The following is a 17398-nucleotide window of genomic DNA, read 5'->3' on the forward strand; positions in this document are numbered from 1 at the left end:
TAATATTATGTATTTATAAAGAACCATAATAATACAATATCTGAATTTAATAAATTGGAAATATATAAAAATCAATATCTATAAATTAAATAAGTTTTACTATAATTTATAATCAATATCCCATACTTATATAATATTATGAATACATTATTATGATAAATTTTCTCTATTATTCAAAATTTTTCTGTGAAGATACTAAAGTTACTAAAAAGTCATTATTATAGCTAGCATATAACTTAATATACAGCATTTACATAAATAATGTCAACAGGCGTTAAATATTAATTAACATTATTAAATTATTAATATTTTTTTGTAACATTTTTGTATAACTTAAATATAAAATAATATGTAATTAAAGTATAAAATAGTTTAAAATATGTATTATAATTTATAAGATTTAATATTAAAATACTAAAAATTAAAATTAAATGCTGACTATAGAATATTTCCCTCTATCAGTTAAAACAAAAAAAATAGTTGATTTTATTAGACAGGACTATTACCTACTCCCAGAAATGTATTTTTAAGGACAAAATAAAAAATTTAGTACAGGATGCCTTAATATAGTATTGTTATGGAACACTGCAATGGTAAAGGGTAATATTTTCGTCCTAGCAGTTATCTTTCATACGCGTGATATATTAGTGCACGAATGACCGAATTTAGTAATTTAGTTACCCAAAATAAACATTTATACACGCGCGTAGGTATGTAAATTAATATGGGTTGTAATCAGACTGCGTGCAAACAATCGTCCACCTATTAAGTAGGTATATCTGCCTTATATAATATTATACATAGGTATGTGCATGTAAAAGTATATAATAATATAGCAGCGGGTGAACACGCACGAAGAAGAAGCGTAAATGAAAACAGAACTCGATTGCGTCCGATGGTTTTATGAACAAGTGAATTTACATTTGTAATGTTCGCGTTTGAAATAATAACAAATACGATAAGAAATACGGTTTAGGCAAACATTAGCGTAAAATATCTAGTTTTGGTATAATATTATGGACAAATAATTCGTCGTTTGCTATTCCTGATTCGGTTCCCGCCGACGTCTTAAGTGGTTATATAACTAAATAACCGCAGGTATATAATTAGTATGATAAAATGTATTGTCAACTTGGAAACAGTTGACAATTATTATTATACTGCATAACTACTATGCCATATTTATTATTCATATACACAATATTACCTATATCATGTATAGGTACCATAATTTATCATTTATTTTTTCTCCATTGTTTCTTTTAATATTTTACGATATTTAAATATTATTTTATTGATTTATTGGCGAAGAAAAAATCATTTATTTCAACTGAAATAAACTAATTGATTTTATTTTTTCATAAATATTGCGGAGTCTCTGTAAATTTTTGCTTGTTGTGTAACATTTTACTTGTAATGCACAAAGTAATAGTAAATATATTGTTAATATACGTGTTGTTTTTTTATTTTTTTACAATTTATAGTTTTTATTGAGAAGTAATTGAAAATATTAGAATATAAAATAAATCACAATTTAATTCAAAAATTTAATTGTATGTTTAAATTGCAGTTCAGTCACTAAAGATATTATTCTAAATACAGTCATATGGTCAGATGATACAAACCTATTTGTAATGTGGATGAATCGAGTACAAAATAAATCATGTTTAGTTCATTATTCTGTGGTCAATTCTGCAGAAAGCATTAAAGTAAGTTTAAAAAAATTATATTTAAATTGATTAGTTTCATCGTACATATTTATTAGAGGACGTCGAACCCGCATGTTGTGTTGTCTCTGTCTTACAAATGTTCAAAATAGCAAATCTGTGTTCAGTAGAACTCATTTTGTTATTAGGCTTAATATTATAGTGAATTGACATAATATTATCAAATTTAAAATTCAGAATATTAGATTGTTATATTATTTATATTAATTATGATCGACATTTCTAAAATCAATAAATATTGGAAAAATGAAAACTTTGGTTGTATTTAAAATTTTCAGAAATAATAAAATTATATTTATTTATTTATTCAAATGCGAGTTTCTCGAAATAATTAGCAAACTTTAATAAAAAGTAATAAATAAATATAATAATAGATTTAATTTAATATTCATAATTAATAATCATAATAATTTACATTTTAAAGTCTGTGGTTGATATAATTTATAATATTGAGTGTTCACTATGCAATGACTAGTATTTCTTCAATGACTTTAAAAGTACTATCAATTACTATTTATTTAACTATCAAATATTCACCAGTTACCGCATAAGTATCTAGAACTTAGCAACTTAGATATAAATATAAATAATAAATATACTTTATTTAAGCACATTGTAAACTTATATTATTTCCTAAATTATTCATTTTAAATTTAACCAATTTGATAAATCGGTGTGGTTAATTATTAATATTTAGTAATTACAATTGGATATAAATTATAAAGTAAAAATATGTTTAAAAAATATAATTTTTTACGTCAACATAAAAATTTAAATAAAACTTAGAATAATTCAATTTATTTCAATATTATACATTTTATTATTAGTTTAGATATAAAAACATAAATAAATAAAATTAATCAGTTTTTTAAAAATGTATGATTTTAGTGTTTTATTACCTTTTTCATATTTTCGACGTTCTGGGAAAAATGTTTTTTTTTCAAAATTATCTGATTTTCTGATCCTTAATAATTATTAAACATTTAATTTCTATGCTGTATATAGTTTTTAAGATGGAAAAAACATATGCAGGATTCGCATTCACTTAATAAAATAAATGCTTAAATATATCTATTTTAACTACAGATTTCTATATAATATTAAATAAGATACTTCATGTGATAACAACTGCAAATTATGAAGCCAGAATTGCTGCAGCTGATTAAACGGCCGCTATGTTTTTGGTTGGCAAAACATTACATTCAATATTCATTATTCATTATATAGAATGTATTAGGATAAAGTCAGAATAACGTTTTAAATAGTAAATAAAATAATAATAATTCTAAAATAATACTTGAAAAATAATTTGTATTTTTTAAAAAGAAGCAATTAAATATTTAACATCTAAACATCAGTTAATAGGTACCAAGTATATACTATAATATATTAATATATTAACAATAAAATCTAAAATTTTTGTTGATTCACAAGTTTTAATTTATAAATTATTAATTTAAAAAAAATGTGCACTACTTAAAGTACATCAAATAGGCGCTTACTTTGATATATATTTATTTTGTGCCATAAATTAAAATAAAAGATATATTATAAATTATTAAATAAAAATAACTTAATTAACAAACGGCGTTTATTAACAATCATGGAATTTTTTTGTCTTACCAAAAAAAAAATGAAAACGAATTTTCAAACATTTTTTACATATGATTGTCACCAAATCTAATTTATAAAACTAAGGCTGAGATTTACATGTAATAAAAACAAAAAATATATATATATATATATATATAATATATACATATGTATTTTTAAATGGCCAAAATATGTAATATAAAATAAAAAAATATGAAACAAGAAACATTCAAAAATATCAATAAACTAAATTAAAATGCAATTCTAAATAATTTTTGATTAATACAATTCATTGTTTTTAAATTCTAATCAATTTAATTTAAAAAATAAAATATGTGGTTAAAAATATAACTTATGTACCTAATAAAAAAAATTCAAAAATATGGTGTTAAATTAAAATACAATTAATTTTTAATCAATTTAAAGTAAAATAATGATAAATCATAAATTTTCTTAAATTTTCAAAATTAAAAGTACGGTTATTTGGTCTTAACACTGAAACGCCTACTAAAAGAGGTTCCACATGACAGATATTTTCATAGCCACGCGAACGCAAGTACTGACATTGTTGTAAATTCGTAAATATATTTTGTCAAATAATTTTTGAACATTAAATATAACCAAAGAATTGACAAAGATTATTAAAGTTTGGTTTTCGAACAAAAACAGATAAACTAAAATCAAGTTATTAATATTTAACTGATACTTTCATATACTTATTTCCTATATATTATATGCATTGTACTCACTTTCAATTTTTACGAGTACTATTATCGAAGTATTAATATATAATACTACTAAAACCACCAAAATTGTCCAAATTTATGAAATATGTAAAAAAGACGGAAATTTTACAAATTATGTAAAAACATGTATTTATGATGAAATATAATATGTCTTATTTTATTGCAAATCATGTGAAACGAATTTATAATTTGCAATAATTAATTTATCATGTTTTAGTAAAAATATGTATTTACACACATATTCCAGCCTTCTTATTTATGATTATCCAATAAACTTTCTTCAGAATATCTAATATTGTTAAAAATATTATAATTAAAAACATATCTTTTTGTTAAAGTTATTATTTTAAATGTTAAATACGAGGTAATAGATGTAAAATTGCTGGGAATTTGCAAATTTCTAGACTTTCCGGTTAACAAATTCTGATTGCACCACTATTCTTAACTCGTTAAAGTTTATAAGTTTCAAAAAAAAAAAAACAATAATATTCGTAATAGGCGCAGTAAACTAGTGATACGCAAATGCGTAAAAATGCAAAATTTTTAACTTCCAAAGACCACAACTTCAAAACTTAGTCCGACCGATAAATTCTGATTGTACCATTGTACTTAAATAGTTAATATAAGTAAATTTCAAAATAAAAAAAAAAAAAAAAATCGAAGATATGTGTGGGGTGGTAAAGTGCGTCGGTTCCAAATATTCACTTGAAAAAATTTATTGGTAGGCCTTTTATATCTTTTAGAACAACTATAGGCCGAACAGGAAACAACCATAATGGTGGAAAAATGATGTATAAATTATTGTGTAGGAACAAATTCTTTATTATTCTTTTTTGTGGAAATATATTCTGTTTACTGCATAATAAATATGCATTATAATAAATTAATAATGTTTTGCCAACTGAAAACATGGTGCCTGACGGCGGCAACTAATAATTAACGCTTCAACTGATAACGGGAGTTCGCTATCTAGTATTATATGGAAGTCTGTGATTTTAACTTATTACAAGTATGAATAATATTTAACTAAATATTTAATGTAATATAATAATGTACTTCACAAAAATTATTGATAGTTAATAATATTTAATTTTTTGATAATTAATTTTAATTAACATATTATTTTAGTTAGATATGCTAGCAAAAAATATAATATATTAAAAAAACAAAAAATTATGAAATTTTAAACGCTTCACTTAACTTAAAACACGTCATTCTATTTACTATAATTATAATCAAATTATTAAATACAATAAATTTATTTTAAGAAACAACCTATTTTACCTATTAAACAATTTAATTAACATAGCATTAATATTATTAAACCAAAATAATTTAATTATAATAATTTTTATTTTTTTTTTTATTAAATAAGTATTATAGATTTAGTGTTTTTCTGTAATAATGTTTATATAAATACAAGACTATCTTTTAATTTATATAATTTAATTTATAAACATAAGTCATTTTATGTATGTATCAGGTGTACGGTGTGAGATAGCACTTAACTATAGAAAATTAAAAACTATTATTGAATAATATTTATTATTAAATATATTTTTTTTACTCATACACAATACTATGTGTCTATGTTATCTAACCATTATTTATTATTGATAAAAACCAAAATATTTGAGAAAGCTAGAATAAGTAATAATAGGTGATGATAAACTCTCCCTATTTTGAAAACTATTGAACTCTTCATGATCTATTTCAATAACTATTTGAAATAAATATTTTCTGGGTCAACATAATATGTTTACTTGGAGGAAATGTGTATAAACTCTCACGGATTTTACTTTTTTTTAAATTTAATTTTAATGTTCATATTGTTTAAAAATTAAATTTAAATATATATATACATGTATTTAAATAATGTTTTTCTTATTAGTACCTGATTTGAATATAATTATATTCATTCCTAAAGAAATTGATTTTTAGTATTATTGTTTTATTATTTACCATAATTTATAAAATTGACTTTTTTAAATTTATAGGTACGTTTGTACTATCAAAAAAATTGGATTTTTATGTATAAACGTAGTTATTACACACTCAGAGGAGTTTATCAACAGAAGAATTTATAATCATGCATAGTAATCACTTAGAAATATAAATATGGAATACATATACTTAGATAAATCTAATAATATCTAATACTTTTACGTTAATGAATGGTACTTGAATTCAAAATTTAGTATTATAGGTAAAGAAAATTTAATTTTAGTATGATTTTTCCTAAGTATAAAATATAGAAATAACACTAAAAAAAAAACCAGATATGTCAGTATACTGTTTAGTTTAAGTTCCAAGTGTACTGTCATTGGTAGGTTACTGATTACATATCTATTTACACATTAATTTGAATGTATTAAATTTAAATTATTACAAAATAAAATTTATTTTAAGACAGCATTTCAGAATCTATTTCGTAACATATTTTTATTATTATTAATATGGGAGATTGAACACATTTTTGAAAAAAAAAAAAAACATTGAATTATTTATTATATAACAATAATTGTAAATATTATAATATTTTTGTTTTCATAGATAACTAGAGTAAGTATCTACTATTTCCTAAAAATACTTAAATATGCCGTATTTCAATTACTTTTATAGTATTCAAATTAAATTATTTTACTATGTTGTAAATCATAAATGATTAAAGTAATATTTATACAAATACTATATATTTTAACATAAGCTATAATTTGAATTTTTTTCCAAAATTATTTAAATATTTAAAATTGACTTAAATAAATAAATAAAATTACTTATTAGTTATATTAGTTAAGGTAAATACATTTTTTTTGTTTAGGTAATACATTTAAGAAGTAAGAAATGTCTCATCTTAAACTCATGTTGTAAAAATATAATAATATGTTGTATTAAATTTATGACTACTATCCGGACAAATTTAAAATTTTTTTATTAGTTGATATTATTATTTATTATTCTGTATTTCAAAATAGTTATGATAATACTTACTTACCTTCTTAGATTTTTTTAAACATGAACATGTGTTTATTATATATTCTTACAGGTAGTACCATTCAGTCAATCCGGAGGATGGTTAGATTTCACGCAAATACCATTAATCGGCAACGAACATCGCCTGGCTATATTATATTCTGTAAAACAATCGAATGGAGATTATTTTAAGCACATAGTCGTGGTAGAACCCGATGGCAAATTGAATCCAATAACGAGTGGAAAATTCGAAATCATCAAACTTCTAAAATGGGACCTCCAGTCAAACTACATGTAAATAAATTGCGTTTTTAGAAACAGGTCTAGACTATTATATTATTTAATGAAGAGATTTATTAAATACAATTATTATCATATTTAGGTAATAAGCGTATATTTTGGGTTTTAAAATTTTATCAAATTGACGTATAAAATCATTGTTAATATTAATATTAATGTTTGTTTTTTTATTTAATATAAATAACATATCTATAGATTTTATGGATATATATTTTTTAAATTATAGTGAAGAAAAAATAAATATTGTACTTATTCGAAATTGTTATCTATGGGGCTATAAATTAACTTATATTGTATTATATTATCTCATAAAAAGTATAAATATGTTGCACAGGGTCAATTGAATTTTAATATTTTTAGTATCATATTATACTTGTATTATGTTTTATGCAGATGGTCTCATTATTATTTAATTGAATTCGAATTTCAAATACCTTAGACCTATAGATCTACTATGTGCTTTAGTCTAAGCATTTATCAATAATAATCATAATACATTTTTGTGTTGTCTTTTTTTTAGTTACTATTTGGCCAACACAGAAGAAAATCCCGAAGAACAATATCTGTATCGAGTGTTGGTTAAAGAACAAAGTTTACCAGAATGTATATCGTGCAAGACGGAATGTAAATATAACAATGCAGAGATGAGCGTGGAAAACGAATATTATACACTAACATGCAAAGGCCCCAACGTACCAGAAGTCAAAATATTTAAAACGGTATAAGCAATAAGATAATCTTACATCATAGTTAGGAACATTAAATATAATATAAAATTATATTATATCTTAAAAGACGGACAGAAATAATCCAATAAGGTATTTATAGAGTAAAACAAATACCTTCGTAGTTAAAATACTATTACAATTAGTATAAATACATGCATTAATTAATATCCATGTGAAAAATTACAAAAGCTATTAAAAAGAAAGATTTTAATTGAAAATTATATTTATGAGAGAATTATATTAAAATGACAACAATTATTGGTATTGGCATATTAAACAAGAATGAACTAATATGAAGAGATAGGTGGTAATTTTATTGATAAATTTATCAATAAAAGCGAATGACCAAGATTTCATTAAATGAGTTAATTGTTTTTGAAATTTATAAAAAATCTAGAAAATAAATGATAATATTTGGTAGAAGTTAAAATTATTACAAATTAGTACAAATTCTTATTTTTCCTTTTTGTTTATACAAATTATTTTTAAAAGCACTTGGAATTTTCTAATGTTGGTGTCTACTCCCTGCAATGCTAACGATTGAAAGAATTTGCCTACTTTAAAAAATTTTTCGAACAAAAAAAATCCATTATAATAAAATCAATAAATCTATATGAGTACGTTCAAATTAAAAAAAAAAAAAAACAACTAAAGATACTATTTTGTATTGATAAGAATAATATTATTCATAAATTAAAAACGTCCACTACACATTGCATTTTTATAATATTATGTTATTGTCACTTTAATAAGGTTCCTTGAATGTTTTTATTTAAGACTGGTGAAAAAGCGTTGGATTGGGAAACGAACGAAAGCCTCAAAGACTTATTATCTACCATTACTCTTCCCCGGGTATCGTTCATCAACGTACCAATCGGTGATGGATTCAAGGCTCGCGTTCGACTTATACTGCCGCCAGCCGTCGACGAAAGTGCGAACATCAAATATCCACTATTGGTCAACACGTAAGTGACAAGTTTTATAAGTATAATATTATTGAAAAATACCCTACGCGTCCACATATATATCTATAAATATATTGTAAGACTAATGTATTACATCCGATATTTTCCGTGTGTATAATATATGTATAGTTATGCCGGTCCTGGATCGAATTTGGCTATCAAAAAGTTTTCGTTGGAATGGAACATGTATTTTAGTTCGAGCAGAAATGTGATCGTCGCTCAAATCGACGGCCGTGGGTCAGGAAGAATGGGCGATAAAAATATGTTTGCTAACTATCGGAAATTGGGTACCTACGAAATCGATGATCAAATATTTGTCACGAGGTAAACAATCATTTCTCATATATAATACAAAATAATTATATTATAATATTTATCAGATTAATCGAACATTAAAACAATACAATATAAATCATACTTTTAAGCAAAAGTTTAATAAGCTACGGATTTCATCGAAAGCTTATACTTTTATTTTTAGTATAAAATTTAAACATCTAAATGCTTTTTGTAAAAGCAATAATTTTCGTTGTTCATAAGTATACATATGTTTATGTAGGTGCCTAGGTATAAAATTGTTATTATTATATTTGGTTATTACATATTATTGTACTACAAATTTAAGCGGTAGGTAGAGCTTATATTTTAGTTCTTATATTAACCATAACATTTATTTTAAAATATATTCCGTCAATAAAACGTAATTTAATAAAATTATAGTATAAACGTTTATTAAAATTAATTCTATTGGAATTTAATTGAAAACCATTAAGATAATTTTATTCAAAAACATTTAATCTTTCTACACTTTACCCATTCTAATAGAATGTATTTTAGATTTTATGCATTTTTCATAAGAATTAACATTATTTTTAAACAGTGGCGTAACTTGAGCTAAAATTTTAAGGGCCTGTAGCCTCTGTCTGATATTACCCGAAAAGTAATCTGTGGGATCAAACTAAAATTACAAGTATAATCGACGTTAACTGTGAACATGTAAACTATAATATTAATTATAACAGTTCATTTATGCGATTTTCTTTTACAGTTATCTCCAGGATCAATTTTCTTTTATTGACAAATCGAAAACGGCAATTTGGGGTTGGAGTTATGGCGGTTACTCGGCTGGCATGGCTTTAACTAAAGACGACAAAAATGTGTTCAAATGTGGATTGTCCGTCGCTCCTGTTACCGACTGGATATATTACGGTATATAAAACAATAATACGGAATATGGATATTTAATTTTGATTTTTTTTCACTAAATTACGTTCTACATTTACTTAAATTTTTTTCGGACTTGTGTATCTAAGCATAATAATATATTTTCAGACTCGATATATACGGAACGATACATGGGCCTGCTTACAGATGACGTAGCTGGTTACAAAAACGCCAGTCTATTGAAAAATGCCGAGAAACTTCGTGACAAAAAATATATGGTTATACATGGCACTTATGATGATAATGTTCATTACCAACAATCCATGATGCTTTCCTATGAACTGGAACGAAGAGTTATACTTTTTAGACAGCAAGTAAGTACATACAACTCGTACATACTCTTCTGTACACTGTACAGTAGACGCAAATATACCTCATAATTGAATAGAGTTTTAAAATGGATACAATCAATTCGAGTGCATTGTAATAAATCATTGCATAATACGAATTAGGTATGTAATATATAAACGAGCAAACACTGTCAGCTTATAATACCAACTATACTTATTACATATTAAATGTGAATTATGTTATAATAGAAATTTAGTTACTATTGGTAATGCGGAGATTGGTAACTCAACTTAACTTATTATTGCCGAAAACGTCGCTTTATTTTGTGATATTATTAATTACTATAATTGCATATATTTATATCAGATAATTATCATTGTTAATAATTTTTGAGTTGATATCAACTAATTGTAGAACGAAAAACGATGTAAACCAATATGTGATTTAAATTAGTTAATATAACTTCAAATTAATCTAAATATTTTTGAAAATGGTTGAAAAAATAATAAAAATTAAAATAAAATAAAATAATTAACATAAAATTTTCAAGTCTTCACTTTTAAATTTCAAAAATCCATAAAACGCTAAAAAATAAATATATAACGGTAACATAAACATTTGGTGTACATTCTAAGTACTTATCTATAATTTTCTGTTTTTTAATTAAAACAAAATAAAAAAAATCTATTTTTTAAATCTAAGTTTGCCGAAAAATTCCTGTTTTTTAAAAATCTAAAATGGGGTAAAAAATGTATTGATTTTAAAATGAATCTTTTTATTTTATAATATTTTAAATACACAATTTAATTTTCAAAACATTTAAAATAGTTATATTTTGTTTCTTAATTTTAATTTATACCGTATAGTTGAAATGATTAAGAAATTACGATAATAATTAATAAAACTATATTTATATGTTAATAAACTAACAGAATGTTTTAGCACAGAATCATTTTTCTTATGCATTAATTTATCATTAAATTCAAATTCAACATATCCATTACACAATCTACTCAATGACGAGATACAATAAAATTGATTCCTCCTGAATAGCAGAGCGATTACCTATTCCCCCTAATTTTTTTTTTTGTTTATCCCAATTATTAAGAAAAATTAAGTAAATTTTTTTCTTTTAATTACCATAAGTAACTAACTACCTATTAGATTCTGCTGCCTAAAAATATACTGTAGCTGAATATTTCAGCATATTTACTGCTTCAAATATTTATAATAGACAAAGAAACACTAGAATAATAATCTCTTCGCTCAGCATGTGCCATGTATAATGATTTGTCTATTTTAAAAAATGTGCGAAGGTCGTTTGTGCTAACGTTAAATATAAAAACGAGGAGACGGTGTACAGCTAAATAATGATTAAGGATTGATAATATTATGGTAGAAGCCTTACTTTATTGTGGAAAAAACAGTAACGTTCCAAAATAGTGAATTGAAAAATCGAAAATACTAGGTATTGGTTTTTAAAATAAACACAAATTAATACAATTATTTTCTTTTATTTTGTCATGGCGGTGGCACACTAATGTGTACTTTCTCAGAACATTCACTTCATCGATCTGACCTACTTTCATTCTTACTTTGCTGAAATCTAATTTTTAAATTGTTAAAATTTGCTTTGATGTATAATTTTATTTTATTTAAATGTTTAAATTAGATAAATGAAGAGTACTTATACGTAAATAAATTGTCAGTTTTTATTATTGAAATATCTATACCTAGTTATATATTAATTATAGCTTTAAGTATACTATAAAATACTAATAAATAGCCAAACATAACATTTTGTTTGTGCAGTTAACGTTTAAATACGTTCATTATAAATCAATTTAACATAATATGTTTTATTCGTATACAATTTAAAGTAATTTGTAGTCCAAATGAATGTAGAGTATTAATATGCATGAATTTTTTTTTCAGACTTATCCAGATGAATCACACGGTTTGTCAAGCGTTCGCAATCACGTGTATCAAACAATAGGTTCATTTTTGTTGGATTGTTTCCACGACAGTTTGTGATCTCAATAACTGCGATTATTAACAAACATATTATTTTTTTTTTAAACATTTATTATTGTTTTATTTGAATTATTGTAATATTTTTTGTCTTGTATCAGATTCTTCAATTGATTATCAATTCATTTTCCGTTTATTTTTATTTATTATTATTATATTTTTTTAAATGTAACTAAACCCAAAATTATGTTTATCATAATATATATATATATATATACATTTATATATATATATATCTACTTAATACATTTAAGATGTTTTCAAAACTTTTCTAAAAAATTGTTTTCATTATCAAGTGTTTTACGCGTTTATTGTTATGTGCCATTTATAAAAAAATCAACTATTTAAATATACATTATTGCTTTAATCACGCGTAGTTCAACATTAAAAATCATTATTCGGATACACTTATTCTGTATAACGTGCAGTCTGGCGTTAACAATGTTATTTGATAATTAGTATATTTATAGCACATAATTTAAAAAATACTATCGGTAAGTACTTATTTTTCATAAAATACTAAAAACACAGTGATCATACTATTTGCTTACAATTTACATCAATGATTAATATAATAATGTGTATTATATTATGACATAAGTAAACCAGAATTTCAGTTGCGTTATAATTTAAAACAATACCAAGTTCTCTAACTTGACGCTTTTGAATAATAAAAGTTGATTAATGAATTTATTAAGATGTATCTATATTACTTGCACTTAAAACAAAATAGGAAAAAAACAAGAAAAGTAATTATAATGTATAGTAAATATCGAGTACTCGAGTATTGTTCGTCTTAGATTGCTGCAAAGAGTGTGTTAAATTGTAATTCAGTAATACATAAAAGTTACTTACGAAAAACGATTTTGTGTGAAGTCGATGAGTCAGCGTATATTTGAAAAGATATTTTAATATATATTTATATATTACAATAAACAAACGTGAGTAAATAAATTAAAATAATTAATTGGTTTACGAAAAAATACAATATCGTCAACGTAGAAATTAATTCTGAACAAATAATATACTACTAGATTTAAAGTTAATACGGAAAAAAATATCAACTTAATTGAGTTTATAAGAAGTTACCTTTAGTAATATTACCATTAGTATGTAGATCACATAAATAATATTTTGTTTCTATCTATATAAATATTATTTATAATATTATTTTATCAAAAAATATAACAAAAATATTAGTGCTCTTTACTACTATTATTATAATATAAGATTATTTTTTGTCATACTTTATTTATAATTGAGATTTAAAAACCTATAAGAAATCTTATTTTAAATAAGCAAGCAAGTCTCAGGTGTTAAAATTAAAAAATACTACTAATTTTTAACTACAAAATAATTTGCAAATACTTGTTATTTTTATTTATTTCGTAAAATATTGGACTCAAACCTTTTGTAATAAATATATGGTTGCTATTTTAGTGATTTTTATTCATGGTAGAAGAACTAAGCAAGATTAAAATAATATGATGAACTACGTAAAAGATTTTCTAATATTTTTGTTAAAAAAAAAAAAAAAAAAATGATTTAGAATATGTAGAACTATAATCTTATGTATACTTTTGTTTTTATTATTTTATTTTATTTTACTTAAGTATTAACATTACTTTTAATAACATTTTATTTTTTCAATCGTTCACCAATCAGAACTTTTTTTTTCATTTTGAAATGTATACACATCTGTGCAGATTGTTGTGCGTTAGTAATTTTGGTACCTAAGTAAAATCTTAGCGGAGACGTCTTTTCAAACAAATTATCATTTCGATAGAATCGGAAATCGTATCTTTTTTTCGTTATTTGTGGAATAGGACTATGCTTAATAATGTATATTATGGTGCATATTATAATATTATATGGCTCTTCTTATTTTAGTTGTTACTACAATTATAACAATACAAAAAAAAAAAACGTCGTGCACATGTGCAACCGTTGGAATTTCGAGACGTGACAAAGGATCCCGCGTGGAGGAGATCGATATGCAGCAGGTTTTCGATACAATCGAGAAGAATAATCGCATTTGCACATTAATAGCTATAGGTATTTTTTAGAACGTACGATCACGACGTATAATAAGCACGTTTTCCAGGTATAACGAACATCGTTGGCCGTGCACACAACGGTGCACAATATTGTCGATGGGTAAAAATATATAAAAGGTATAATTTCAATTTATAATATTATAACGATGACTGTGGATTTCTGATTTTGAATAATGCGTAGTTACCTGTAACTACTTTTCACGCGGTCACAACGAACCGATGACGCGGTCGAAAAATGTATAATGCAAACAGCTGCCGGTTTGAGACTATTATATGGTTATTAAAATTTAGAAAGAATCTGAACACCTATTAGGTATTCGACTTGTACAAACAATATATTTTGCATCTGTATATTTTTATACATCGAAAGTAATAGTATACCGATATCAGATCGATGCTAACCAATAAGCTAACCAAACTTAAGTAGTATTCCAAATTATACCGTACTCGGAAAACTTTTGGAATATTGTTCCTCAAAAATATTAAATGCTAGCTGTATTTTGAATGATTTTATAATTGTATAATATTAATTGGAGCGCCATTAATTTTTCGTGGTTGTAGACGAATAAGTGCAGGAAGGTTAGTTCTTACGTACTTCCTGATGCCCAACTACTGTACTGCACCTGTGTATAAATACATACATTTTTTAAAAATTATATTATCATCTACTCATTTCATTCTTAGATTATTGAACGTATTTTTTGATTTTTTTAATTTGACAAAAGGTATGTCTAATGACTCTAATGAAAATGATTACATAATTATTAATCCATTCAACTAATATACGTCGTGTATAACTACATATTGTTGCGCGTCAGAAATAACGTCACTGCCGCCGCATCGTCGAGTGAGCTCTAAGACTAGATAATTGCCATTGCCCACCACACATTACAATCTGCTCGTCGATTATTCATAATAGTTTTCATAATACTTACCAGCATTTTTTTTTCCTTTTCCCCGTCTGGATAGTTAACAAAAGCGACCAGTGACGCATTTTCTAATATTCGTAAAAATTTTTACTCTCTACAAGATCACTAAGTGGATAAAAAAAAAAAAAAAAATAAAAAATCGGTTGCACGGTGGTGAAAATCATCGGTGAATGATGAAGTTGGGAAACAGGGAAACAACCGACTTTCTTTATACAATTACTACATTTTATTAAACTGTATAAAGACATAAAGTAAAACATACAGTTTACAAATAACGATTTTACACGAATTGCATACACGCACTGGTTGTAATGTTGACGGCGCTGTGGTGCTGCTGATATATGTATTAATAAATAATAGGCACACAAGTATTCGATAATATTGCGTGTTCCTGAAACAACAGTCCCGGTGACGATAGAGTACGATAATACAATATATTATTCTCGGCGCTTCAACAGAATCAAAAGAACACCGCAAAGAACAATAAATAATAATAATATTTATTATATTACTTTATGAATTTGATGACCTAAAAAAATTTAAAAAAAGTAATCAAATTATAACTTAACAAATTACTCTAAAAATACCAAAAATAACATAACATTTTCAAAAGTTGCGTTTTTTTAATAATAAATTATCGAAAAATCTTCGTTTTTAAATAAATATATTTTATTTTTATTATTTTATTCATCTAAATTTAAACAATGCGAATATTTGTATATATTAAGACTGTTTTTTTTTTTACAGATTACAGGGTCTTAGTGTCATTTAAAACGGAAATAAGAAATAATGTTAGTAATGCAAAATTATTACAAAAAAGAAATTGATATTTTTAGAAAAATAACTGAAAGACTGAGCTTTACAATACGTTAATTTTTTCAAATATTTAATTCTGTCAAAAATAATATGAAAGAAAAATGTAAAAAATGCAAATATATCTACAAAAATGCATCAGATTCAGTAAAAAAAATGACCGTAAAACCAAAAATGACCAAAAAATGCACAATAAAAATGGTTTTATTGAATTTTACATAACATAAGTGACATATCTTTAAAGACATGCGAATGCATCAAGTTCCGGGCCCTAATTACAATATACACGTATGTAAGCACTACTGGACTACTGATGAGGAACAACTACGTATTACATTTTTTGGTATAAGCTATATAAAAATTAAGCATTTTATAACGCGTATATTCCAAAACAGAATGTTTTTCGGAATATAAGGTACATCGGTTAATAAGAATCTAATTTCGGAAAAGTAATTTGTATTAGCATACTAGATTAAATATGCTATTTAGTAGGTATATAATTTAATCTATGGTATTAGTCGTGATCGTAAACTCGTGATTATTATTCAATGCTCGGACGAGTGGTACTGCAGCTGAGTACCTAACCTAAGCTGAGTACCTACCCGCAAAGCGTCGGCCCGTCACCGCGCCCATAATCAATTAATTAAATTAATATCCATATTCCATAGCTAATAATATGTTTGTGCTGCAGGTACCGCTACTACCATTCCACAACTCGTCGTGCACCACGGATAAGCGCACCGCAACATCAATAACGCTTATGCCCGCGCAAAGCGCACGACGAGCATATTATTATAATATAGGTAGTATAGGCATAATTACTATTATCGTCCAAGTAATAATATCGTTAAAAAAAAAAAAAATAATGAAAAAATAATTAACAAAAAATAAACAATCGTAGCGTTGTTTGCGTACGCAATAATAATAACATACGCCCAGCGAGTGAGAATCGTAAATTATTATAATATATACAGTTAAGGTTAGACCGCCAAACACTTGAGTATACATTGCCGAGAACGTTTAC

General features: G+C 24.5%; 1 protein-coding gene across 3 annotated transcripts in view; it reads left to right on the forward strand.

Annotated features, from left to right (window-relative positions):
• The window catches only part of LOC112591457 (venom dipeptidyl peptidase 4), a 50746-nt gene extending 38029 nt beyond the window's left edge, over positions 1-12717 (forward strand). For 2 of the 3 annotated variants that reach the window (XM_025335286.1, XM_025335287.1), the window contains exons 9-16: positions 1571-1709; positions 7113-7333; positions 7860-8058; positions 8845-9032; positions 9162-9356; positions 10078-10238; positions 10362-10567; positions 12480-12578. In XM_025335286.1, coding sequence (XP_025191071.1) covers positions 1571-1709; positions 7113-7333; positions 7860-8058; positions 8845-9032; positions 9162-9356; positions 10078-10238; positions 10362-10567; positions 12480-12578 — 1408 coding nt within the window. Of the gene's footprint in view, positions 1-1570; positions 1710-7112; positions 7334-7859; positions 8059-8844; positions 9033-9161; positions 9357-10077; positions 10239-10361; positions 10568-12479 lie in introns of all 3 variants that reach the window. The other variant, XM_025335285.1, reaches the window with a different exon arrangement.
• The last annotated feature ends 4681 nt before the right edge of the window (positions 12718-17398 follow it).

This window comes from Melanaphis sacchari, unplaced genomic scaffold (genome assembly GCF_002803265.2).
Source record: "Melanaphis sacchari strain LSU unplaced genomic scaffold, SCAv2.0 Contig134_pilon_pilon, whole genome shotgun sequence".
NCBI classification, from domain to species: Eukaryota; Metazoa; Arthropoda; class Insecta; order Hemiptera; family Aphididae; genus Melanaphis; species Melanaphis sacchari.